We start from the raw sequence: 27,367 nt of genomic DNA, 5'->3' as shown, positions 1-27,367 counted from the left end.
TCTCTCTCTCTCTCTCTCTCTCTCTCTCTCTCTCTCTCTCTCTCTCTCTCTCTCTCTCTCTCTCTCTCTCTCCCTCCCTCCTTCCCTTCTCGCTCCCCCCCTCGTATCTCTCCTTCTCCCTATCTCTCCGTATCTCTGTGTGTCTCTCTGTCTCTGTGTCTCTTTCGACTTCCATCCTTCACTGCTGCACTCCCTTTACCCTCAGCTTTAACCTGCTCGGTTTTGCAGAAGACCTTTATTCCTGGCAAGACAGACTGGTACACTCCACAGATGAAGCATGTCACAGGGCTGTGCAATGGGTAACCAAACTGGAAACCCATGGAACTACCTCCATCTTGAGAGCTTTATTGGCAAGTTCTACCACCTTCCCTGCCCTCTTCCCCTCTCCTTAACTCCTTGCCCTTGACCCCAAAGGAATGGTTACAAAGGGAGGGGATCCAGAGATATGATGGGAGGACATTAAGTGCCTGCTATGTTAAGTGCTGGGGTTACAAAATATATCAAGAAATGAATGATATGCCTATGGGAGGAGAATGGGCAACAACATAGATAACTGTTGAGCACTTGAATTCTACCCCAGTATTTAGTGATGCTCAGGCCATGGACCCTCTAGCTCCTTAAACCTCACCCTGCTTTTTCAGAAAGCTTTCACTTTTCAAGATGTAAAGGGACTGTATCTTCTGACTGATGGAAGGTCAGACTCAAGCTGCAATCTCATTCTGAGTGAAGTTGAAAAACTCAGGAAGAAAAAAAATATCAAAGTACATTCAATTTCTTTTAACAACTCATCTAATAGAGATAAAGAGACAAGGTAAGAAATCAGGAATCTTTTAGTTAATACCTTTATACAACTTCATATCAGGGAGAAAAGTAATAAGCTTATCATTCACATCATAGAGTTAGTTTTGAAATCTCTGATGGGTATAGACCAGTAATGGGCAAACTACAGCCCACAAGCCAGATGCAGCCCCCTGAAATGTCCTATCCAGCCACTTGACATTATTCCTAATCTGATGAATACAATGAGTAGGATACAATACAATGAAACTTCCAAAGAGTTGCCTTAGAAAAAGACTGACAGATGAGCATTTCCTTTCCTTTGGCCCCCTCTTTAGAAAGTTTGCTCATCACTGGATAGACAATACTTTCCCTGGTAGGTCCTACATGTGGTTACTCAAGAAGATTCATTCATTTTTCCAACAATAACATTAAGGGAACCTTTTGAAATATTTTTAATGGATGTAACTACATTTCTCTCTCTTTTAAAAAAAAAACTTTTATCTTCTGTCTTAGAATTAATACTAAGAAATAATAATAAAGTGTATTAGTTCCAAAGCAGAAGAGCAGAAAGAGCTAGGCAATGGGGATTAAGTGACTTACCCAAGGTCACACAGCTAAGAAGTGTCTGAGGTCATATTTGAGCCCAGGATTTCCCATCTATAGGCCTGGCTCCCAATCTACAGAGCCACCAAGTTGCCCCCTATATTTCTTTTAATACTAATTTACCCACCTAAGGATCCTTCGTATATGTAACCCAATTAATCAATCAATCAATAAACCTTTATGAAGTGTCTGCTATGTGTCAGCTACTGTGTTAAGTGTGGACTTACAAAATATATCAAAAAGCAGTCCTTGCCCTCAAGGAGCTTACAATCTAATGGTGGAAGCAATTTGCAAATAAATATATACAAGATAAATAGGAAATAATTAACAGGAAGTAAGGTACTAGAATTAAGAGAGGTTGAGAAAACTTTCAGTAAAAGAAGGGACTTTAGTTAGCCAAGAAGGTCAGGAGTGAGAGTAGGGGAAGAAGAACATTCCAGGTATGTGGGACCACCAGAGAAAATGCCCAAAGCCAAGATATATATAAAATAGGGCTTCTTTATGGAACAGCCAGAAGGCAAGTGTCACTGGTCCAAGAGTATCTGGCAAGGAATAAAGTATATAAAGACTGGAAAGGTAGAAAGAAGCATATTATGAGGGACTTTAAATGCCAAACAGAGCATTTTGTATTTGCTCCTGGAGGAAATAGGAAGCTACTAGATTTTATAGCATAGGGAGGTGACATGATCAGATTTGTGTTTTCAGAAAATCATTTTGGCAGCTGAATGAAGAATAGATTTTTGGAGTGGAAAAGAGACTTGAGGCAGGCAGACCCACCAGCAGGCTCTTTGCCGACTCTGCCCCTCACTTCATGGAGCCCTGAATATAATCAATCTCCAACACTAAGGAGGATATCATGCAAATAAGCTTTGAAGCTCATGTTATATACATAAAAATGGCATGGTTACTTATCTACCATCAGTGGATCATGAATTTTGAGTCTAATTTTTCCCCAGAAGAGTAAATAGATGCATTCTGTTCCATCCACATTTTTTTTTCTTCCTCTTAATCTCCACCCACCTCCAATCTGTGATCAATGGCACACATGTTCAGGAGAAAAAAAACTTGGATCTGGAGTGAGAGGACCTGGCTTCACACCCCAGACCTGCTACTTAGTACCTCTATGACATCAGACAAGTCATCTACTTACCCTCTCTGTTGTTCAGTATCCTACTTAGTAAAAAAAGAAAGAGTCGGACTAGGTGAATTTTAGGATCCTTCTAATTCTGTGATGCAGAAGGATGTACAAGAATTATCTGAAAACTAGAGATACACACATGGATCTAGGTAGAGCTGATTAAAGAACCTGGCTGCTTCATTGAATGCTACCTTCTCTCTTCAGACTTGTGCGCGCGCACACACACACACACACACACACACACACACACACACTCACACACAATCAAAAGCTTTGGATGCTAATGTATCTGATAGCAGTAAGTTTCAGGGGTATAACAAAGTTTATAATCATGCCCGTAAATCAAATTAGGGACTTCCTTTTTTATTACATTTAATGCTGCCTAAAAGGCAGCACAGTAGAGAGACAAAAGTACTGGCTCTGGAGTCAAAGGACCTGGGTTCAAATACCACCTTGGATAAGTCGGTCTGAGCCATGGTTTTCTCATCTGAAAAATGAGGGGTTGCACCCCCCTGACATGGACTCAAGATGCAGAATAAAGAATACATCTTTGGACATGGCCAATGTGGGGATTTGTTTTGCTTGGTTGTATTTGTCTATTACAGAGGGTTTGATTTTCTTTTTTTCCAATGAGGAGGAAGTAGAAGGGAGAAAGAGGATAGAGTTAGGGCTCCTCCCCCCCCCCCCAAAATGAGAAATCAGTTAATCAGCAAGTATTAAGTTCTAACTACATGTCAGACACTACTAAATCTTGGGTATTCCAACAAAGGCAAAATGTATGGTCCCTTTTCTCAAGGTGTTCATATTCTGAGAAAGACAACAGGCAAACTGCTATATATAAGCAAATATAGATATAGTGCAAATGGAAGATGATCTCAGGGGGAAGGCACTAGAAGGAAACAGAAGGAAGCTCAGAAAGATTAACAGACAACTTTTGAAAGTTACATGTTGAATTAATATATACTTGACAAGGAAAGCAAACTCTATAAATAATAGTCACAGATTCCCATTCCCCTCTTTTTCCAATTAAATGCTTATTTAATAAGGCATATGTTAAATTCAGAATAAAAAACTGAAATAAAAAAACAAAAAAATTTAAAATAATAAAATGAGACAGTCAGGCCATATGGCCTCAGAGGTCCCTTTCAGCCCTGCATCTATGATTGTTATTGCCCTTCTTTAATTTCTCTGCATCCTGAGACAATGAGGTCATGCTAATTTAGTGCAATAATTAGCAACTTGTAACATTTGTCAATATACCAGCAACTTCAGCCCTGTTTTACTCCTCTCCAGGCTAGCAATCGGACTTCTGAAAAAGATATCTATTAATACTGGGGGGCGCTACCATCACTGCCAAATGAATTTTGATGACTGTGCGGAGATTCATAGATTGCTGACTGGTGATATATCTGAAAATAATGTAGGTAACTATTAATGTCTGTAGAAGTTTGTCCTGGGATATTTTTCATCAATTTTTATTTTATTTTCCTCAACTTAAAAATCGATCCTTTTTTTTAAAGCTAAAAGATACAAGGGCCAGGAGGCAAAGGTTCTTAGGCTTCCCTGGCCTTTCTCCCTTTAGAGCTTCAAGAAAAGGAAGGTGGGAAGACGTGGAATGGTGGGGAATATAACCGCCATTGTTTTGTGAAAAGCCTAGTCGGTAAAGTGAGAAATTATCTCATTGTACCTACATTTGAAACCTGACAGCTGTGTTAAAATAATAACAACAATAACAATAATCATCACCCAAATTAAGGGATTTCATAGTATAGTAGTTAGTACTGAACTTGGCATCGGAAAGACCTGGGTTCAAAGTCTGCTTCTGACAATTACTAGCTGTGTCACCTTGGATAAGTCACTCCTTTGGGTCTGTTCCCTCATTTAGAAATGATAGGGTTGGACTCCATGACTTCTAAGGTCCCTTTTAGCTTTCCGTCATCCTGTGGACAATGGAAAGAACTGCTTTGGGAAGCAGTGAGCTCCCACACATGTTCAGAAACTTTATGACTGAAGGTCAGACCACCAACAAGCTTATTTTACTTTATTTTTTTTAAACCCTTACCTTCTATCTTAGAATCAAAATTATGTATTGTTTCCAAGGCAAAAGAGCACTAAGGGCTGGGCAAATGGGGTTTATTAACTTGTCTAGCTAGGATGTGTCAGAGGCCAGATCTGAACCCAAGTCTTCCCAATTCCAGGCCCAGCTCTCTATCCACTAAGCCACCAAGCTGCCCTAACGAGTATTTTTCAAGGATCTACTGTGTGTCAGACCCTTTGATAAAGGGGTATCATAGAAACAATCTCAGCATTGGGTGGGAGTTTAGACTAAAAGATCTGTAAGATTTTATGATTCAAATGAGTATTTAAATAAGATATGAAGGAAAGTAACTGTGGCTTTCTCATTGTTTCCCCCTGCAAAGGATACGTTTTTGCAGTTATTTGAAGGAGATGATCTAAAGAAACTTGCTCAAGAGATATTCAAAGCCAAGCATTTCCTAAGGCAGGCTCAGGATTTCAGGTACAGACTCTTTGCTCGAAGAATATTTATGCCATTTCTGGTAGGATGAAGGAAAAACAAGAAATAGGTGGGATGGGAAACAGCAGGTAGTGCCAAAATAAATAGGACACAGACTACATGCTGGGCAAAGTAAATGTTCATCTGCAGAGAGAGAATGGTATAGTAGAAATGGCATTGGACTTGCAGTCGGAAGACCTCAGTTCAAAACCCAATTTTGCCATTTACCAGCCAGGTAACCTTGAATAATTAATTCTTGCCCGTGGTACTTTTAGTTCTCTGAGGAAAATAATATATGACATTCCTCATAGGTATTTTCCAAGAAAAATGTTTGGTTAGACAGAAAGTGCTGTATGACAATGATTTATTACAGAAGTACTTTGAGGTATCAGAGGTGGAGTAGAATTGTGAGAAACATACTGGATTTGGAATTAGGAGACCTGGGTTCAAATCCCACCTTAGCTACTGGCTATAAGCTCTTGGATAAGTCCCTTAACCTCTCAAAGCTTCAGTTTCTTCATCTGTAAAATGGAGAGAGTAATGATAAGGTTTTTGTTATATAATATATAAGGCATGACAAGAAGAATCCCTCCCAAATACTATAATGCCTAAAATACCACTATTAGAGAGATTTAGTGCTTTGTTTTAAATCATATTACTTCTCTTAAAAGACAATTGATCTTTGGGACAGATAACATTATATTCTTAGTGACATTCTTCATTAAAACATTATGAATGGGTTTCCCAGATTCTCTCCTCCTTGGGTGGTAGTTTACAAAAGTAAAGGAGGTCATATAAGAACTGGTCAGCCAGAGGGAGGAAGGTTTTACTGAAAAAAGTCTCTGTGGCCTAATCTTGAATGTAAGGATGTTGACACAACTAGAGAGTGTATAGTCATAGGGATGCTTCTATCCATTGCATCATCTTCCCTTTCTGTCTCCCTTCATCACAGGTGTTGCCTCCTATACTTCCTTCTTTAGGCAGAGTTAGGGTAAGAGCAAGAATTTGCTCTAGTTCATCCTACAACTTGGCTTCCCACCAAGATGGAACAAATTACTACCAGGGTACTATTTCCCTAAAAGCTTGTGGCCAGAAGAACTAGGTCAGGCTCAGAAATGTGGGCATCCTGGCATATGCCCTCTGTAATGAACAGATAATAATATCACCTCTTCCTTTCTTCCTTCTTTCCTTCTCTACTTTCTTCCTTCTAAATTAAGCCCCCTTTCTTTCTCATAGAGTAATACTACAGAAGAAGAAGACTATTCAAGAAAGAGACGTTCCTATTTAGAAAAGAGCTTTCAGGTAAACATGGGAATTTATCAAGTACCATGAAAACTGGGGCAGTATCCTAAAGTGAAAAATATACAGGATTTGGATTCTACAGATCTGAATGTGAATACTGTCTCCTTCTACTCTGTACCAGTGAAACTTTTCAACTCTAAAATTGCATGATCCCTCAATGGGAATTCTTTTCTATGAGGGAAAAATAAAACCGTGCTGCCAGATCTAGGTTTCCTGAGATGATGGAGGACAAGGATGACCTGAATAGATGCAATTAATAATCCAAAATGCCAGTTGACTACAAATACTAGACAAGAGGAAGTTGAAAAGTTAAAGGATTTCCAATTTGTGTTTTAGGAGAGTTTCTAGATCCTGGTCCCAATAAATAGGTTCCCTGAAAATTCATTTTTGAAAGTTGAACTAGGTTATTTTTTTTGGTTTTGTGTATTTTTTAGGAAATAATGGTCCGTCATTTTTTTACCTTTTGTTTTTTTCCTCCAGGCTTTCCTCCCTGCCCTCTTCAGACTACCCTTTGGACTGCCTCCATTAGAGTGGCTTAAAAGGAATGGAAAACAGCAGGACCATCCATCCATGAATCCATCCATCAAAATGAATTGAGTTGCTGCTCTTTGCAGCTTGTCTAGCAAATTTCTTGTTAAAGGATATGAACATAAGGATATACATTGTAAATCCAATTATATATTTTTAAACTGAAGAGCGTATATAGTATGTATTTTATATAGCATTTATGAAAAAAGTTACCTATTGCTAGAATCAGAATTGATGTTTAGAATATTAGAAGTGATTACTGTTCTTCATAAATCTATGATGAAAGAAAAACCTATTTGTTAAGCTTGCAACAAGACCTTCTGTCTTGCTTGGAACTTTGTGAAGGTGATTTGTTTTTTCAAATTGGAAAAAATGAAAATTTATAGATAATTAACTGCCTTTGTCAAGATGAAGAAAATAGCATGTGGTTGTAAGTGATGCTTCTCTTTCAAAAAAATAATACCTTTAAACTGGTCATTTAAGTGAAGAGATCTTAGGTCAATGAGTGAGAGAGGCGGGTCCTGGTTGTTTTTTAATGTAATTTATTTTTACAAGCATTTATTCTCTTCCTTCCTCTTTCTCTGTCTTGCTCTCTCTCTGTCTCTCTTACTCCCCCCTTTCTGTCTCTGTCTCTGTCTCTCCTTTTCTCCCTTTCTCCCTCTCCCCTCCCCACACTGAACATTTTTTAAAACAGAAAAATACAGTTTTCATCACAAATATGCAAATTTGAGAAAAATAAATTTCCATATTGGCCATGTTTACAAATGTGTGTCTCAGAGTATCAAGGTGTCTCAGTGGATAGAGAGCCAAGCCTAGACACAGGAGGTCCTCGGTTCAAACCTGGTCTCCTACACTTCCTAGCTGGGCAAGTCACTTGACCCCAATTCTTCTGCCTTGGAACCAATATACTTAGTATTTGATTCTAAAACAGAAGGTAAGGGTTTAAAACAACAGTGACGAATGTATGTCTCATTTTGCAATTGAAGTTCATTACCTGTCTGGCATGGTAGAGGGAGGAGATAGCCTGTTTCATCTTCAGGCCTCTAGATTTCTGGTTTCTTATCATTGGCTGGATCAGAGTTATAAAGTCTTTCAAAGGTGTGTTTTCTTTATAACATTGTCCTCATTGTATACATCATTCTAGTTCTGCTCACTGTCACTGCCTCATTTCAGAGAAGTCTTCCCACTTTCCTATGAGGTGTCCCTTTCATCGTTTCTTATGAGATCCTGGTCTTTATGAAGGATAAGAAACAAAGGCACCACACATCTTTTCTCAGTGCCTATTCACAAAGCATAATAGTTCCATTAAAAAAAAAAAAGGCAAAACAAAAACCTTAGAGACATATTTTAGAGATCCTGCCTGAATCGACCTGGCTGCACAAAGGATCTCATTTGCAGTTCCTTCCCTCTCTTTGGGAATCCTAGCGCTTCCACTATCTATAAAATGGGAAAAGGCCACAGTCCAGAGGGAGCTTTTAAGTAATTCGTCTTCACTAATTGTTCTGCTGTATCCAAACCATGCAGATCTGCCTGGAGATGTCTCCCAACTTCAAAACTCAAAGAGCAAAGGTTAAAATTCTGTCCAAGTGTTTGGAGGTTGTTGGATGTGGGAGAACAGAGGCCAGGATTGGAGATGAAACCATTCTCATTCACAATTGCTCTCTCCCGACTGCCACCTCCACTCCACCCCAGTCCCCCGAGATCTGCTTCTCTCCTGGTGCCTCCGATGTGAGGACAAGCAGATACAGGCTGTTTTGGTCACAGTTGGAGAAAGTGAACCCCGAGAGGAGCGGGGAGGTGTTCAGAATTGCCTCAAGGTTCGGTACGGAACCCAGGAGCCCTATTTAGCTGGGGAGTCGTTAGAAGAGAAGAGCCCTGCACCCCGGGTGTGCCTCGAGGTGGCCCCGCCCATTGCGGCCCGCCTCCCCCCGGCCCCGCCCCTCACTGCCCAGCTGGGCAGCTCCTGGGGGCCCGAGAGAGGAGGGAAACAGGTGGCTGAGAAGCACAAGCGCCCAGGCCGAGACAGCTGTGGAGGGACCAGGTGAGCTGAGCGCCGACACCTGGGCTGGGGAAAGTGGGGAGGCATTCGGACCCAGCCTGGATATGCTGGCGGCGGGGTATAGCCGGCCTGTGGGGCGGGGTGGGTGCAGGACCTGGAGTTAGGGAGGATTATAGACCTTACACTCGGGGGAAGGTCAGGAAGGAAGGTTTGGGGACCGCAAGCCTACAGTGTCTGTGTGTGTGGTACGTGTGTACACTTGTGTGCTTGTGTCCTCTGTTGGGGGACTGACTCCAGTCAGCTAGTCCTCCTGGCTTAGCTTCATCCTCCCTCGTGAATAGGGGTTGGGGGCACTTCTGCCCTGTGAGTGAGAACCAGACGCTAGGTTAGACCCTAAATGTTGCTGAAGTCTCGGACGCTTCCCCAGTGGCAGGACACACATTCTTCTCGTACCCCTATCTTAGACATGCCACTAAGTGGTAGAGCATTTAAGGACCTTGGAGAGCGGGTCGTAGATTAGAGCTGGAAGCTATCTCAGGCAGAGGCCATCTAGTCCAACCTTCTCATTTTACTGAAGAGGAAACTGAGCTCAAAAGAGGTCAGTGACTTGGCCAAGGTCAAGTATAAGTAAGTATCAGAGGCAAGATTAGATCCCAGGACCTGGGGTACAGCCAGTGCTGTTTACACTGTTCCATACTTCCCAAATAGATGGAAGCCCATCCACCCCTTCTCATCCTGAACAATTCAGATTTTTCCATAAATCTTCCAAGGAGGATCTACCTGCTATCTGGATGTCTTCCTCTGGCACTTTTTCCATTTCTTGGGTTCCAGTGAAGCACTTGGTCTACCCATATGTTAAGCCTTACCTCCTCTACAATGAATTCTCCAGTTCTAGGAATGAGAAGTCTGCAGAGAGAAGAGGAGCCAGGTCTCCTAATTCCCAATCCAGTGCTACTTACACTCTAACTACCTCCCCCCTTAAAAAATCTCTCCCCACACAAGCCTTAGCTTTGTGGAGAGGGGTGGCACCTGAGGCGCTTCTGTAGAGCCACACTCACATTCATCCTCCCACTACTCACCTTCACTCTCTTAATTAGGTGTGTTTCATGAATTATTTATGTTCCCAATCATTCACTCAATAGGCATTTATTAATCACGGGTGATATACAAACATTGTTTTGGGTTTTTTTGTTTTTCCTTTTCACACTGACTTTATTTTTTTAATTTTATCCTTATTTTATTCCAATAATAAATGTATACATAAGTTTTCCAAGTTTACATGATTCATGTTTTCTCCCTCTGCTTTTCCCTCCCCCCTCCTAGAGCTGACAAGCAATTCCATTGAGTTTATGTGTGTATATATATCACATCATGCTAGACATTTGGAAATACAAAGATTAAAAAACCCAACATTCCTTACCCTCAAGGCACCAAGTACAATATGTGTACAATAAAGTACATTCAAAGCAATTTCTGGGGAGAAGGCAATAACTGGGGGCATCAGGAATGCTCTTGCTTTCAAGGCACTGCAGCTGAGACGTGAAGGAACCTTGGTCTCTAAAAAAGCAGAGATGAGAGGGAAGTATGATTCTAGGTATGAGGTACAGGCTTTTAAAGGCATGGAAGCAGAAGATGTCATACATGAGAGAAAAACAAGTAGGTAGGGTCAGCAAATAGCACAGTATAGAGCAACAGGGCTGGAGTCTGGAGGACCTGGGTTCAAATCTTGCCTGAAACATTTCCTAGCTGTGTGACCTTGGGCAATTCACTTAACCACAATTGCCTAGCCCTTACTACTCTTAGTATCCATTCTGAGACAGAAGGTAAAAAAAAAGCAAATAGGCCCATTTGGCTGGATCAAAGCATATATAAGGAGTGTGAAGTCAGTCTGGAAAGATAGATTGAAGGCAGATTGCGAAAGACTTTAAAATGCCAAACAGAGGAAACTTTCTGAAAGAAGTATTATGCTCAGACCTATGCTTTAGGAATCTCACTTTGTCAGTTGTGTGAAGGATAGTTTGGAGAAGGAAGGACCTGGATTTGGGGAAGGAGGTTATTGTAGTAATCCAGATGAGAGGTGAAAAGAAGCTGATCTGAGATGGTAGCCATCTGAGTAAAGGAAGAAGATCAATTCAAGTGTGGTGGAGGCAGAATTGACAAGAATTTAGACAGGATATGAGGAGTAATGGGGGAGGCTGAAGAGATGAAGATGACTGCAAAGTTTCAAACCTGGATTCCTGGGAGGATTCCTAACCAAAATAGGGAAATGATGAAGGGTAAGTTTGAGGGGAAAGATAATAAAATTTCATTTGGGGCACTTTAAGTTCAGGATGCCTATCTCCAGGTGGAGATGCCCATCAGACAGTTGGTGATATAGGATCAGGACTCAGGAGAAAGATGAAGGTTTTATAGAGAGAGACCTGGAGTCACTGTATAAAAATGGACCTGGACTATTCACAAGAATGCCCTGAGAGAGGGTATATAGAAAGAAAATAAGGTCTAAGACAACCTTAAGGGACACCTATGTTTCAGAGCAAAGGAAATTAAGGAGCCAGAGGGGAGGAGAACCAGGAGAAAGCTGTGACATGAAAACCCAAGGAGAGAATGAGGAAGAGGTGGCCAACAGAGTAGAATGTTACAGAAAGTTCAAGAAGGACAAGAAAACTAAGAAAAGGTCATTAGATTTTGCAATTAAGAGATCTTTCTTGACCTTAGAGAAAGATGTTTCAGTTGAACAATGAGTTTGGAAGTCCAATTAATATGGATTGAGAAGTGAATGCAGACAAGTTCTTTAAAAAGGATTGGCTTGGAAGGGAGAAAGACTATACAGTGTATTTGGGTGCAGAATTGATCCCAGAGTACACCTAAATTGGACCCAAGACCTGCTCTTTAAAGCAGCAGTTAAGGGAGGCAGCTATTCAGGGAAGCAATGGCTCCCAGCAGCTGGTGTCAAAAAAAAAAAAAAAAAAAAGAAGTGAAACTCATATGTCTACATATACCCATTTGGTTCTCTTCTCCCTCGGCTACCACATCTAGTAAGCAGGTCCTGTATTTTCTATTTCTATAATAATGTCTTTTGAACCGTTTCTCTTCTTTCTAATTCTATTGCTATTTATTTGTATTTATTTTCTTTATATTTATTGTTTATATACATATGCATATGTATATATGGGCGTCTAGGTGACACAGTAGATAGAAAACCAGGAAGACCTGAGTTCAAATTCAGTCTTGGGAAGTCACTTCTCCTTGTTTGCCCCAGTTTCTTCATCTGTAAAAATGAGCTGGAGAAGGAAATGGCAAACCATTCTAATATTTTTGCCAAGAAAATTCCAAATGGTGTTCCAAAGAGTTGGACACAACTAAAAACAACTAAACAATAGCAACATATTTACATATACTGTTGTCTCCTTCATTAGAACTTAAGATCCTTGAGAGCAAGAATTGCCTTCTTCTCTATATTTATATCCCCAGCACCAAGCATAATGCCTGGCATATGCTAATCATTTAATAAATGCTTATTGGTTTAATAATTGATTGATTACCACCCAGTTGAACTACTGCAAGACCTTTCTACCAGGTTTTCCTGCCACCATCATCTGCTTCTTGTAATCAACTTATCCACTGCCAGATTATTATTGAATGTGTGAATCTATGGTACATGAGCCAGAGGGGACTGCTCCCATCCCCCTCTTAAATACCTTCTTTGGGTAGATCATCAGATTATGTGTTGAGAGATCAGAAGGTTGACCCCCAGACAATATTTTTCCAGTCACAGCAACTCACACAAGGCAAAGTAAAAAGAGCACAGAATTTAGAGTCGGAGGACCCGAGTTCAAATCGCAAATTTGTCATTTACTAGCTGTGTATCACCTTGGGCAAGTCACTTAACCTGTTTCCTCTTCTGCCAAATGCAGGAATTAGACTAGATGGCCTCTAAAGTCCCCTCCTTTTCTAAAGCTACAGTTCATCTACTAAAACAGAATGATTACAAGGAGTAGCAACGAAACTATAGACTGTTCATTTATCCATGTATTTGCCATGATTCGTGTTAGTTGTTAGTGATATAGAGTTGGAAAAGATAGTCATTGCTTACCCTTATGGAACTTACAGTCAAATGGGAATAATAATAATTTCTGGCATTTATATAGGGTGTCTCAAAAGTCTTAATGTAGCTTCATGCTATTAAGCTTATTAAAACACCAAGACCTTGGAAACATCCTATTGAGTGCTTTAAGGTTGATGAAATGCTTTACTTACGCTATCTTCTTTCTGTCTCATAACAATTTCAAGAAGTAGGTACCCAAGGCATTATTATCTCTATTTTACAACTGAGTAACTGAATCTGAGATGAGAACAGTTGAATGACATGTTCACAAATAACTATTCCAGATAATAGAGAGTGACATGGGAAAAGATTCAAATTGCTATAAGAAAGCTTAAGGAGGTATCACAGGTATATCTGGGAGAGATCAGGAAAGGTTTCTTGGATTCAGTGGCATCTGAGCTGGGCCTCAAAGAAAGAGAAAGCTTTCAAAAGGTAAAATTAGGAGGTTATTACGATCATCCAGGCAGTGAGGGTTTCGACTAAGTGGGTGGCAGTGTATGAAAGAGAGGAGAAATTAGAAGAAAAGATGAAGTAATGTATTAGACCCTTACCAGTCTTGCAGATGGCCTGAACTGAGGGAAATAGTAACACAGGGAATGAATGAGATCCAGAAAGATCTCAACAGACTAAAATGATGGGCTAAAGCTAAGAAAACACAATTTCACAGGTTCCAAAAAATCAACTTCACACTTATGAGAAGGGGGGACTCTGGTCCAGATAACAAACTCACGGGAAAAAGAGGACTAATGATGAAATATACCACTCAGAATGCAGAAGACAACAAATAGTTTTTGGACATGGATAATGTGGACATTTATTTTGTTTGACTATACATATTTGAAGCAGGAGTTTTTTCCTTTCTCAATTGGAGCAAGGACTAGGTTGGGAAGGCACTGATTAATTTTTTTTTTAAGAAAATCTTGGGAAGTCAGTGGACTTGAAACTTAATTTGTTAGCAAATAAAGCTAATGCACTCTTAGATTGAACTAACAAAGATACAGTATCCAGAAACACAGGAGCTGATAGCTTTTCTGTACTATATCCTGGTCACATCAACTAGAAAATATGTTCAGTTTGGAGTACCACATTTTAGGAAAGACACTGGATCAGCTGGTGAGCGGTGTCCAGAGGAGGCTGACCATAATATTGACAGAAATGGAGATCATGTTATCCAAGGTTTCACTGAAAGAGCTAGGTATGCTTGCTTAGCAGTTAGTGAGAAGAGAAGACTTGGTGGAGAAAAGGTAACTGTCTTCTAAAAAGAGCTGTGTGTCACATTAAAGAGGGATTCAACTTGTTCTCTCTGATACCAGAGGCCAGAAGTAGAGTCAATGAGTAGACTTTCCAAAGCTCCATAATTTAAAAAAAATCCTAACAAAGTTATCCGGTGGTCTGCCTCAGAAGATAGTGGGCTCCCCTCACAAGAGAAAAGATCACTTCTTGCCGAGGTGGCTGGGGAGCCATCAGTGTTTAGATACAGTTTGGACTAAACAGCCCCTGAAGTCCCTTCTGAAACTGATATTCTGTAATTCTACTTAGTATCTCCTCTGAATTTGTTTTATTGTGATCTGTCTTATAACTGTTGTGTACTTATTGCCTTGTTCCCTTTTTGTGTGTGTACTATGTCCATTCACCCTGTGTATTACATACCAATCCCTCGTAGACTGAAGAGGTTAGGCAAAGAGATAGTCTCTTGTATTTCCCCTGGCCCACTTTTTGCAAGCAGCTGGTATAGTGTGGAAAGAGAACTAACCTGGAGAAAGAAGAGATCTGAGCTCAAATAACTCCTTCTATATACATAATAGTGGGGCAACAATAGTCAAGTCTCTTAACATCTCTGTCAGTTTTCTCATCAATAAAATGGGGATAATAATATCCATAGTACCCATCTTATAGAGAAGGTCTGCAAAGTACTCTTGTAAACCATAAAGAGCTACTTTTTAAAAACCCTTACTTTCTTTCTTAAAATCGATAGTATCAATTCTAAGCCAGAAAAGCAGTAAGGGCTAGGCAAATGGAGTTAAATAACTCATCTAACTAGGATGTGTCAGATCTGAATCCCAGTCTCACCGATTCTAGGCCTGGCACTCTCCACTGTGTTACCTAGCTGCTCTTAACAGCTGTTTATAACCATCATGCAGTGATACTGCTCTCCCACCAAAAATCACTAAAGAAAAAAAAATCTGCCCTTCTTCCTTTCCATGTCCTTCCTTCACCTCCTTAACCTCAGGGCTTTTTAACTTTTTTTAGTATATCATGGGCCCCCTTTGGCTGTCTGACAGATCCTGTGGACCCCCCTTCTCAGAATAGTGTTTTTAAATGCAGAAAATAAAAATGCAAAGGAAGCCAACTGCATTCAAATACAGTTACTGAAATGTTTTTTAAAAACAAATTTGTGATATAGTAATATATCTAGCAGTAGCTCTAATAACTACAGTAATGTCACACTGGATAAAGAACTAGACTTGGATTCTAGGAGATCTGGGTTCAAATCCAGCCTCAAAAATTTACTACTTGTATAGCCCTAGGCAAGTCACTTAATTTGCCTCAGTTTCCTCAACTATAAAATAAAGATAATAATGACACTGACCTCTCAGAGTGATTGTGAAGATAAAATGACATAATATTTGCAAAGCACTTTGCCAACTTTAAAGGGCTAGAAAACTGGTAGGTAGCACAAAGGACAGAATACTAAACTGGATTTGGGAGGACCTGGGTTCAAATCTGATCTCAGATACTTCTTAACTGTGTGAACTTGAGTAAATCATTTAACCCCAGTTGCCTAACCCTTGCCACTCTTCTATCTTGGAATCGACACTAAGACAAAAGGTAAGGATTTAATTTTTTTAAACTTTAAAGTGCTAGTTATTATTTTTATTAATTTTGAAATCTCTGCAAAAAATATAATGTGATTTGAAAATATCCTTGATTTCTTTTGGCAGCAAAGTCCAATATTACTTTAGCTCATTGCTTATGTTCATCTGTGAAGGGTATGTTAAATTTCACTAGGAGTTAGTGAGAATAAAAGATGGAATTGTTTCCCCATCCAAGTTCATAGGCCTCATATCCATAGATCTGTGCACATTCCCAGAATAAGGACCCTTGTTCTACCTAAACTATCCCTTTGGGCTTCACAGGGTTCATTTGTAAGGTGTTTTCCACAAGATTTCAATGGGATATCAATGCTGGATGGGTGGTTTGTTAGGTTCGACCCCCCCCCCCCCAGAGATGATTGTCTTGCATTGGTTTGCATTCCTGAGACCTATAGTAGGAAAGAGGTTCTGAAAAAGTAGAAAAGGGCACTTGCAAATTAACTCAATAAATGTCAAGTCCTATAGTGGGCATTGGCTTGGGATATGAATCCAACACTACCCCACCAAGGGGGAAAAAACTATACCAACTAGTCTATACTAACAACTTCCTTCTCTCTATTGATGGCATCGCCATCTCCCAGTAGTCACTTGAACTTAAAACGTCACATTATCTCTTATTTTCTTTTTCCTTCATATCTAGTAATTTTCCAGAACCAGTCCATTCTATCTCCGAAACCTCTCTTACATCCCTACCATCATCTTTACTCACCTGTGTTCTAGATTCAGGCATACATCACCTTTTGCCTGGACTTGTGTTTTTTCTGTACCTAGATGGGTATACGTTGTTTCCCCTCCTAGAATGTAAGCTGGCACTGTTTGGCTTTTATCTCCAGGATCTAGTAGAGTGTCTAATACTTATAGACACTTAATAAATCATTTTACTAAATTAAATTGTTTAATAAACTTGTTTGACTCTTAACTTGTCTCTCCACCCTCCTTTCATTCCTATTTCTATCATTTAGGCAGGCAAATCAGAAGAAATTTATGTGTCATACACCAGACTAGGCACTGGGAATAAAATGGCAAAAGTGTAACAGTCCCTGCCCTCACTCAGCTTGCATAGTACCTGGAAGACAAACTATACATCTAAATATGTGTGTAGGCATATGGAAAGCACATACAAGGTGACCATGACAGGGAAAGTATTGGCAACTGGAGGGACCAAGCACTATAACTCACATAGGAGGCTCTTGATCTGAGTCTTAAAGGAAGAAAGAGGAGATTTCCAAGGATAGTGGACAGCCAGTAGAAGAGTGGAAAAAAAGAAATGGAGAGTCATACAGAAAGGACAGCAAGTAGGCTAGACCCCAGAGGACATGAATAAGGTTTGGAATGGAAAGAAAAGGCTATTTTACTTTATAAGCAATAGGGAACCATTCAATCTTCCTAAAGTGGAGGGGGTAAAGAGAAGGAGAAGGGCAGCAGCATGACTAGACCTACACTTTAGAAAAATCAGTTTGGGGACTGTGTGAAAAATAGTTTGGAATGAAGAGAGAATTAAGACAAGAAAACCAGTTAGGATAATGCAGTAGCACAGGAGAGAGGTAATAAGGGCTTGGACTAAGATTGTGGTTTTGTGAGTAGAGAGAAAGATATATGTGAGAGGTGTGGTAGAGATAGAAATTGCAGAAATTGACAGCTGATTGAATATAGAATGAGAAAAAATGAAGAAAAGGAAGGGAAAGAGGGAGGAAGGAAAAGAAAGGAGGGAGGGAAGGAGAATGGAAGGAAGAGAAGGAAGAGAGCAAAGAAAAAAGAGGAAGGAAGGGAAGAAAGAAGAAAGGAGGGGGGTAGAAAGGGAAAAAGGAAGGGAAGAAAGAAACAAAGAAGGAAAGGAGGAAAGAAGAAAAAAGGAGAGAGTGGAAAAGAGACAGGGAAGGAATGAAAGAGAGATGGAGGAAAGAAAAGAAGGAAAGGAAGAAAGAAGGAAAAAGAAAAAGAAAAAGGGAGGGAGGGAGGGAGGGGAAAAGAGAGGAGAGGAAAGAAGGAAGAAAGGGTGGGAAGGAGGGAGGGAGGAAAGGGGGCACTATGCTAAAATAAACACTTTACAAATATTTCATTTGACCCTCATAACAATCCTGTGTGGTAGGTGTTATTATTATCCCTGTTTTACAGTAGATGATCACACTAAGATTTCAAGCTCGTTTGATTAGCAGGATAGTAGTGGCCTCCACAATAATAGGAAGTTTAAAAGAAATGTGGATTTGGAGAAAAAGACAATGGATTCTGTTGCAGATGTGATACCCATGGGACATTCTGTTCAAAATTGTTCACTAGACAGATAGTAGGTGACTTAGGTCTAGAACTTGAGGAGTCTGGAGCTAGAGCTTCCCACAGAGGCCAAAATAATCTTCCTCAGACACAAATCTGACCACCTACCTATGCTTTTCTAAACTATTGTGTCGTTCCCCACTACCTAAAGGACAGAACAGAATGCTTAGCCTGGTATTTGAGGATCTCTATAATCTTATGTCAATGGGTCCCACTCTTGCCTTAACCATGCTAAATCCTGCTTCTGGGAGTTTGCAAAGGTAGACTCCTCTGCCTAGAATTGATTCACTGCTCATCTCTGCTTTATGAAGTCCCTCTCTTCCTTAAATGTTCCACTCTGATGTCACCTCCTCTAAGAAGCCTCCCCTGACCACCCAACCCTGTATTCAGCTAAAAGTGTTCTCTCCCTTCTCAAATTTTCTAACAGTGCCTTTTGTTTTTATCACACCCTACCTTATAAAACACTTTTTAAATAAGTAGGCCACATACACACACACACACACACACACACACACACACACACACACACACACACACTTATAATTTCTTGACGGTAAGCTACTAAAGGCATTTTTGTACACCCAATGTATCTACATTATTAAGTATCTATTATCAAGATACTTAATAAGAGTTTATTTAAGGGTAGCTTGGTGGCTTAGTGGATAGCAAGCCAAGCTTGGAGACAAAAGGATCTGAGTTCAAATTTGACCTCAGACACTTCCTAACTGATCCTAGACAAATCATTTGACTCCAGTTGCCTAATCCTTACTGTTCTTCTGCCTTGGAACAGATACTTAGTATTGATTCTAAGAGAGAAGGTAAGGATTTTTTTTTAAATGATTGTTTAATTAAATATTGATCGGGGAATTTAGAGAAGTTTTTGTCTTTATGGAAATCTATATTTGTTAAGCGTTTATTTTGTTCACTAGTACAGGTGTCACAAAAAGGTGAAAACAAAGTGTGATGTAAAGAAGTATGGTAGTGTGAAAATAGAATGGGCATTGAAGTCTTGGAGACGTGGGTTCAAATATCACCTTATATAATTATTATTTATGTGATCACAGACCAGTCACTCAGCTTTACTGAACCTCAGTTGTATTTTATGGAAAATAGGGATATTGGGTAGCTAGATGGCATAGTAGATAGAGTTCTGGGTCTGGAATCAGGAAGACCCATCTTCCTGAATTCAAATCTGGCCTCAGACATTTATTAGCTGAGTGACCCTGGACAAGCCACTTCACTCTGCCTCACTTTCCTCATCTGTAAAAATGAGCTGGAGAAGAAAATGGCAAAGCACTCCAGTATCTTTACCAAGAAAACCTCCAGTGGAGTCATGAAGAATGGGATATGACTGAAAAAAAAAAACTCAACAACAAAAAAAGACAAGACAAATCTTAAAAAAAATTGTATGCGTAAACAACCTTGTGAATCTTAAAGCACTAAAGAAAATGTGAATTATTCTTTTAAGAGGCCTAAGGGAACGTTAATTAAATGGGAGGTATAGAGGAGAAAAGGCAGCCACTGATGGGGGAAGACTTCTTGGAGAAGATGATCTTTCAGTTGAGTTTTAAATGATAGAGATATTGTGGTACAGTAGTTAGATAATGGACCTTGGAGTCAGGAAGACACAGGTTCAAATCTTGCCTCTAACATATTCTGGACCCTGCCTAAGTTACTTAACTTCTCAGTTTTCTAAGATTACAAATTGAAAAAAAAAAGCTTCTTCATCCTGACCTACCCTGTGTCAATGAAATCACAAATCTAATCCTTATCCCCCTTTAAATGATGAGAGTAATAATAATAATAATAACAATAGCTTTAAGCTTTGCAAAGTACTTAGCATGCATGATCTTCTATATGACCCTTAGGGGCAGGAGGGTCAATGGGTAAGATAGGTATTATCATCCCCATTTAACAGGAGAAAAGCATCACAGAAACGAAAGTCAGGTCTCCCTGACTCCATAGTCAGGAATCTTTCTAACATAAGGCAAACTGACTGAGGAGGCAACTGAGGGGAAGCAGGCTTGGTACTCTCAGGGTTGCAGATGATCTTTGCGGTGATGGAATCTGGCCTCCAGGGCCTTAGCCCTATCTCCTTTCCTGCTGCCTCCTTCCCCTGAGGAAGCATAGCCTAAGTAAAAGGCTTTGGACCAAAAAACAGATATCCCATCCACCTCTGCCTCCACATTTCTGATGCTAAGCCTGTGATCATCTAATTTCAAAGGTCTTTTACTGGCCTCAGAGACCCTGACACCTTTCTAAAACTTGAATCAAAGAGCATTTGTTATACATTTATTATATGCCAGACACTATGCTAAGCCTAGGCAGGCAGAGACAGAAAGATTCATTATACTGAATTCAGATCTCACCTGAGACACTTACTAGCTCTGTGACCCTGGGCAAGTCACTTTGCTCTGTTTGCCTCAATTTCCATCTGTAAAAGGAGCTGAAGAAGGAAACAGTAAACCACTCCTGTATCTTTGCAAGAAAATCCCAAATGGGATCAGGAAGAGTAGAACTCAACTGAAAATAACAAAGCTAAGCCTAGAAAGATAAATACAAGCAGAAAGGAAGGTGGTCCCTGCCTTCAAAAAGCTTATATTCTGGGGACAAGTAAGTGGCTCCATGGATTAAGAGCCAGGTGTAGAAATGAGAAGTCCTGGATTCAAATCTGACACTTCCTAGCTGTGTACTCCTGGGCATTTAACCCCTCATTGCCTAGCCCTTACCTCTCCTGCCTCGGAACCAATCCTGGAAGCAGTTTTGATTCTAAGATGGAAGGTAAGGGTTAAAAAAAAAAAAAAGAAAGAAAGAAAGAAGCAGCAGCTTATTTTCTAATGAAGGAAAATAACATATAAATGAAAAAGAAAAATGGGTTGGAAGATATAAAGGAACCTCATGCAGACATTGTAGAGAAAGTTTAGGTATATTAGGAGCACAGCCTGGAGAGAAATGAAAGGTATAGACGGCCCAATATCCAAGAGGAGCAAAGATCTGCTGTGCAGAATTGAGGCATTAGGGATGGGTAGGATAGAAGGGAAGCTGAAAGAAGTAACTGCTCTGCAGATTTTCCCAGGGGTCAACCCTAAGAGGAATGTGGAATAGGCAAATCTAGGCCTCCCTTAACCTCGCCAGGGAATTTTCTATATGAGGCAAGCCCCTCTCCCCCTTTAAAAAAAAATCCTGCATGAGAGTAAATTCCACTGGCTGGATGAGAAGCTGAGAGGTGGCTCTATGTGGCTCAAGATACAAGAAACTATGCTAGAAATATTGGAGATTTCCACCCCTACACACCCAACTTTGCCCAGTAACTCTGGGGTTCTGAGAAAGCTAAATTTACCAGAAACCCCAGGCTTGGGAACTTAACAGCCAAATGAATTTAGACCCAGAATTTGCATTTCTATATGGATATATGATGATCTGGAGAACAGAAGGATGCTGCAGTTAACTAAGTTTCTTTCTTTAAAATTGCTGTTTGTTTTAAGGGAGGAGGGAGTCATTTGCTGTTGTTATTGTGGAATTTGTTCAACAGGTGCCAGGAAGCAGTGACCTAAATGGGACTTTAGAAGATGAAACCCAACCCCACAAGCCCTTCTTCACACCCTTGCGGAGCTGCCACCTTAGGGGAAAAGAGCTGCCCTGTCTGCCAGGCCTGCAGAGCAGAAGAAGGACCAGGGGCTACCCATACCAACATGGCTCAACCCAAAGCTGGTGGTCTGATAGCACCCCAGGGCCAGGCACCTCAGAGTCAAGCATCCCAGGGCCAGGCACCCCAGGGCCAGGCAACTCAGAATCAAGCATCCCAGGGCCAGGCACCCCAGGGCCAGGCAACTCAGAGTCAAACATCCCAGAGCCAGGCACCCCAGGGCCAGGGACCTCAGGGCCAACCACCCCAGAGCCAAGTACCCCAGAGCCAGGCACCTCAGGGCCAAGTACCCCAGAGTCAGGCACCCCAAGTCCAGGTACCTCAGAGCCAACCATCCCAGAGTCAGGCACCCCAGAGCCAGGCACCCCAAGGCCAGGTACCTCAGGGCCAAGCACCGCAGAACCAGGCACCTCAGGGGAAGGCACCCCAAGGCAAAGCATCACAGAGTCAGGTACCTCAGAGCCAGGCTCCCAACAGTAAACCCAAGGAGCAGGCAGAGCCCCCACGTCCCACCAGCCAGAAGGCCTTAGTGACAGGAGGGGGTGGCTACTTTGGGTTCAGTCTGGGTTCCAGTCTTGTCCGGAGTGGGGTCTCAGTGGTTTTGCTCGACATCCAACGTCCTAAGTGGGAGCTACCCAAAGGAGTGGCATTCATCCAGGTATGGTTAAGATTGCCATTGTAGAAAAGATAAGCCCACATAGACAGACAACTACACTTCTGTTTGGGGAAAAAATACTTTTTGTTATTGTTTTGTGGGGTTGGGGAAAGATTGGTCAAATGGGGAATCTTTGTCTTTGGAATCCAATTATGAAAACTTTGCTCAGGCCAAGCATACCAAGTTGGGGGGACTTTGAAGGGGTGGGGTGTGAAGGTAAGGGAGGTTGGATAATAATTGAGCCAGTCATAAAACTTTTCCATCCCTAAGAGCAAGGTTCCTGATGACTCAGTTATGGAATTGAAAAATCATTCTTGCCTGGCTCCTAAATAACTTAGTAAGACAATATTTCTTGGAGAAGTAAGTCTTTTATCTATCTCAGGGTAAAAACTTGGACTGAGGAAAAGACTGGGGTCCCACTCGAGGCCTCTCACTGTCTCTGTGTTTCAGGCTCCCCCCCCCAATCTATTCCCTCTCTGTTTTCCAGGGTGACATCCGGGATAGGGAGGTCCTATATCAAGCCTGTGAAGGGGTTGACTGTGTTTTCCATGTGGCTTCCTATGGAATGTCAGGTGCTGAAAAGGTGTGGTCAAACCCCACTCTTCCTTCCTATCCTCAGGACCTGGGCCTTGGTCCATGGTGGTCAGGGAGACAAAGGGTATAGACACCATAACTGACAAGAGGTGATGAGGGAGTTTCTCCTCCCTTTGTAGTTGTTTGGTTTGGTTTGGTTTTGGGGGTGGGGAGGTGAGAACAGAAATTTAAGGGGAAAATGAACTCCTGTGAAGTATCTGTCTTTCTGAGGAGGGAATAATTCATTTAACAAAAAACTGAATGATCCATGTCCCCCACTCCAAATCCCCAGCTGAATAAGTGCCTACTGCATTTGAGGCACTGTTGTAAACATCAAGGAATATAAAGGCAAGAATGAGACAAGAACCTCACAGAACTTCAATCTACTAATTTATCTCCTGCTTTCCATATATGCTTTCTCTCTCTCTCTCTCTCTCTCTCTCTCTCTCTCTCTCTCTCTCTCTCTCTCATTTCCCACTTCTCTCATTACTTTCTTTTATTTCTCTCTCTTATTTATCTCTCTCCCTCGCTTTCTCTCTCTCATTCCCCTCTCTTGTTTTCCCTCCTTGTTTCTCCATTTGTCTCTGTCTCTCTATCTCTAATGCACACATATGTGAGTCACAAGAAGATGGAAGCAGAACCAGGATGGGGACACAGGAGAGAAGGGGAGAAATGTGTGTTCAGATGGTCAAAGATACCCAGAGCTTCTGGGTAGGGGTAAGAAGCCAAGATTTCAATCATTGGCCAAGGGTATCTCATAGTGGCCCATAGTCATCACGGGTCATGGGGTTTATTTTATTTTTCAAGGGGACCAATTTCCAGTTCTCTAAGACTATTTTGAGGGAATGCTATCTCCACTTGCCCAGCCAATGAGTCCCTCCCTGCCTTGTATCTCACCTCCTTCAGTGCCCTAAACTGGGGTGAATGAGACTGAGTCTAAGAAGAAGCCACAAGTGGTTGGGAATCAGTAAGATCCTAAAGAAAAAAGAAAAAGCCCCACGTCTCTAATTCTTACCTTTTCCTGCCCTATCCCCAACTGATGGATCAGGGGTCTTTTTGTCTGCATTTTCCCAATTTTTTTAGACTTGGGTTTGTTGTTTCTTGACAGAACCTGGTAAATCCCACCTCTAATACTACCTGTGTGACACACTGGACAAATGTCTTAATTTCCCCACGACTCAGTGTCCTTCTCTGTAAAATGGGTGAGGAAAGGAGCCTGGATTCAATGGCTTCTGAATCTACAACCCTTTGATCCAATGACTTTCTCCCTACCCCATCCCCAAGACTGGAAATATGACCAACTCTCTCATCACATGCACGCATACACACACACACACACACACACAACCTTGCTAGAGTGGAATCTGCTGCCTCAGCAGACAGCATGTACAGGAGAGACTCAGCAACTTTCCTTCCATCTTCTTCTTGTAGCTGCATAAAGAACAGATTGAATCTGTAAACATTGGTGGAACCAAAGTAGTGATTGACGGTAGGAACTCAGCTGCCTACTCCCTAGTGCTGTGGCCTGAATCTGCAAGATTCTGCTGTGCTGTGACCTAGACTTTCTTCTCCTCTCTTCTCTTTTGGAGGAACTGTGTGCTGACCACAAACCCCAAATGGGCATCCAGAGGAGGTGAACTGGGAATCCTTCTGCAGCCAAAGTTCCCCTAGACTTGGGAAGAGCCTGACCCACTTTCCAGAGCGTGGGGGGTCAGGGCTCCCCTTCATCTATCTGTGTGTGGCCTATACTGAAACATTTCCCTCTTTCTCTCACTACAAACTGGACCTACTGAGGACTGACCAATTTGAGTTCTGCTACTAAAGGGTCATGCTGAAGGTGTGGTTGACATGACCATAGCCTTAAATGCAGAGGCAGTGGAAAGAGGGGAAGTATGGGTGGGAGAGAAGAAAAGAGATGATTCTGGGACTCCAGGGATATTCATTCATCCTCAGATTAAAACCATTTTTCAAGTGTTTTTAGCACAAAAGGTAGAGGCTGAATGCCAGGAATGGGAGGAATTGAAGCTACTGAAAATGGAAGGACCATTATTATTATTAACCATATCAAGGGTTTCATTAGCACGGCTCCCCCTCAATATTCTGGCTTGTGAGCCTCTGAGATTAATTTCTTGGTATCTGGAGTGTTTCCCAGTAGTTAGAGCCCTGGACTTGGAATCAGTAAGACCTGTGTTCAAATCTTGCCCTAAAAACTGTGACCCTGGGCAAGTCACTTAAACTTTTTTTTAGCTTTATTTCCTTATCTGCAAAATGGGCATCATAACAGCAGAGTCGTGAGGACCAAAAGCAATATTATTTGCAAGCCATTTTGCAAACTTAAAGCACTATATAAATGTTCCATATTATTGTTACTCCTGAAAACCCTCTGTCTCTAAGGCTATCCTGCAAAGTATTCTCCAACCTATCCTGTGTAGATAGTAACTTTTACTGCTACAAACACAGACTCATCCATGAAATGGTTTGGAGCCATCAAATACCCAAAGATAATGGTTCACGGGGACAAGGTGTGCCCTCAGTTACGCATTACCCCCTGAGCACAATGACCCTCTCTCAGAGGATCCCAGTTTTATCAGAGCTCCAAGTCAGTCTCTTGTGTCTGAAGAGACTCAAAACTGTGGCTGTGTCCAAAAGAGCAAGGGAGAGGGTGATATCTTCTTAGGGGATGCTATTTCCCTTATGGATACCTTCTCAGCCATCCCCTTACTCACGCCAGGCCTTCTGTGTGTCTGTGTTTGTTTCTGCGTGTATATATGTGTGTTTTTGCATATGTATATGTCTGTGTATATACCCTTGTGTTTTGTATGTATGTGTTTGTGTCAATAGTCTGCATCAAACGGCAAATTCCAAGGCTCGTCTACACCAGCACTGTCAATGTTGCATTTGGGGGAAAGCCCATCGAACAGGGCGATGAAGACTCCGTGCCATATTTCCCACTTGAGAAGGTACCAGGTTCCTTGAGATATGAGGAGTAGGTGGGGAAAGGGGTAATCCCACTATCCTATTTGAAATCATGCAAATTTCTTTCCTCTGTCTATACCCTCACCCCTCTTCCACTGTTTAAAACTGAATAATTAGGGCCACCTAAGTGGTGCAATGTAGAGTGCCACCAGGTCTAAAGTCAGGAAAACCTGAGTTTAAATCTGGCCTTAAGACATTAGGTGTTTGATGCTCGCCAAGTCACTTAACTCTGTTTGCCTCAGTTTCCTCATGTGTAAAATGAGTTGGAGAAGGAAATGGCAAACCACTCCAGTGTCTTTACCAAGAAAACCCCAAATGAGGTCACAAAGAGTCAGACACAACTGAACAACAATTATGAGACGGTTTCTAGAGTATAGAAAGCGTGATCTTAAAGTGATTTTCCTAAAAGGCAAATATGATTATGTCACTCCCTCTACTCCCAACTCACTAAATTCTAGAGGTTTCCTTTTATCTCTGGAATCAAAATATAAACTGGTTGGCCTTTAAAGCTTTTCACAGCCTAGCACTATCCTACTTTTCAAACCCTCTTATATATCACTCTCTTTTTTTGTAATCAGCTGTCAGCCATTCTGGCTGCTACATACAGACACGCACCACATTCCATCTTCATGTCTTGGTACTGGCTGTTTTCTCTGCCTGGAATACTCTTCCCCACTCAGCTCTGCCCCCTCATTTCCTTCCAAACTCAGCTCAAGTAGCATCTTTTTTCCTATCCCTGATCCCCTCCCTTCCCTCTCCATACCCCTTTCCATCATCACAACCCCCAGCAATTGCTAGTATTGTCTCCCCCCAGGTTATCTTGTATCTGCTTTATATATGTTTTGTGCATAGATACAAAAGTGTCTACACAACAACTACATCTACACGACATATTTGTATCTACGTACATTGTCTCCTCTTTAGTCCCCACCCCAATCACTTTATATTCTCTATTTATATGATATTATATGTATATATGTATGCATACATATATATATAGTTTCTTTTGGGAGTCCTCATCATCTCTCAAACCTCCAACCCCCCTCCCATATCCACTGTTACCAAATTGATTTCACCTCAGCAACATTTCTGGAATATACACCCTTCTCTCCTCTGACACTGCCACCCCTCAGGTACAGATATTCACTGTCTAGTACACCTCGATTATTGCAATAACCTGCTGATGGGTCAGCCTGCCTTGAATTCCCCCCCTTTCTCCAATCCATTCTTCATTCAGCCACTAAAGTGATTTTTCTAAAGTGCAGGTCTAATAATCTTTCTCTCTCTCCCTTTCTCCCTTTCTCTCTCTCTCTCTCCCTTTCTCTCTCTCTCTCTCTCTCTCTCTCTCTCTCTCTCTCTCTCTCTCTCTCTCTCTCTCTCTCTCTCTCTCTGTCTCTCTCTCT

The 27,367-nt window shown here is 41.3% G+C and overlaps 2 protein-coding genes across 2 annotated transcripts in view; both read left to right on the top strand.

The window, feature by feature from the left end:
• VWA3A (von Willebrand factor A domain containing 3A) overlaps positions 1-6,324 on the top strand; it is a 78,856-nt gene extending 72,532 nt beyond the window's left edge. Inside the window, exons 28-32 of the mRNA XM_044657451.1 lie at positions 206-350; positions 642-811; positions 3,815-3,941; positions 4,942-5,039; positions 6,273-6,324. Of these exons, the coding sequence (XP_044513386.1) occupies positions 206-350; positions 642-811; positions 3,815-3,941; positions 4,942-5,039; positions 6,273-6,324 (592 nt within the window). The remainder of the gene's footprint in view (positions 1-205; positions 351-641; positions 812-3,814; positions 3,942-4,941; positions 5,040-6,272) is intronic.
• Positions 6,325-21,806: 15,482 nt separating this feature from the next.
• Positions 21,807-27,367, top strand: part of SDR42E2 (short chain dehydrogenase/reductase family 42E, member 2) — a 31,129-nt gene continuing 25,568 nt past the window's right edge. The window contains exons 1-4 of the mRNA XM_044679011.1: positions 21,807-22,418; positions 22,903-22,998; positions 24,420-24,477; positions 25,830-25,948. Coding sequence (XP_044534946.1) covers positions 21,807-22,418; positions 22,903-22,998; positions 24,420-24,477; positions 25,830-25,948 — 885 coding nt within the window. The remainder of the gene's footprint in view (positions 22,419-22,902; positions 22,999-24,419; positions 24,478-25,829; positions 25,949-27,367) is intronic.

The sequence above is a fragment of the Gracilinanus agilis genome, chromosome 1 (genome assembly GCF_016433145.1).
Source record: "Gracilinanus agilis isolate LMUSP501 chromosome 1, AgileGrace, whole genome shotgun sequence".
In the NCBI taxonomy this organism is placed as follows: Eukaryota; Metazoa; Chordata; class Mammalia; order Didelphimorphia; family Didelphidae; genus Gracilinanus; species Gracilinanus agilis.
Note: the sequence above shows the minus strand (reverse complement) of the source record. Positions and strands in the feature narration are given on the sequence as shown.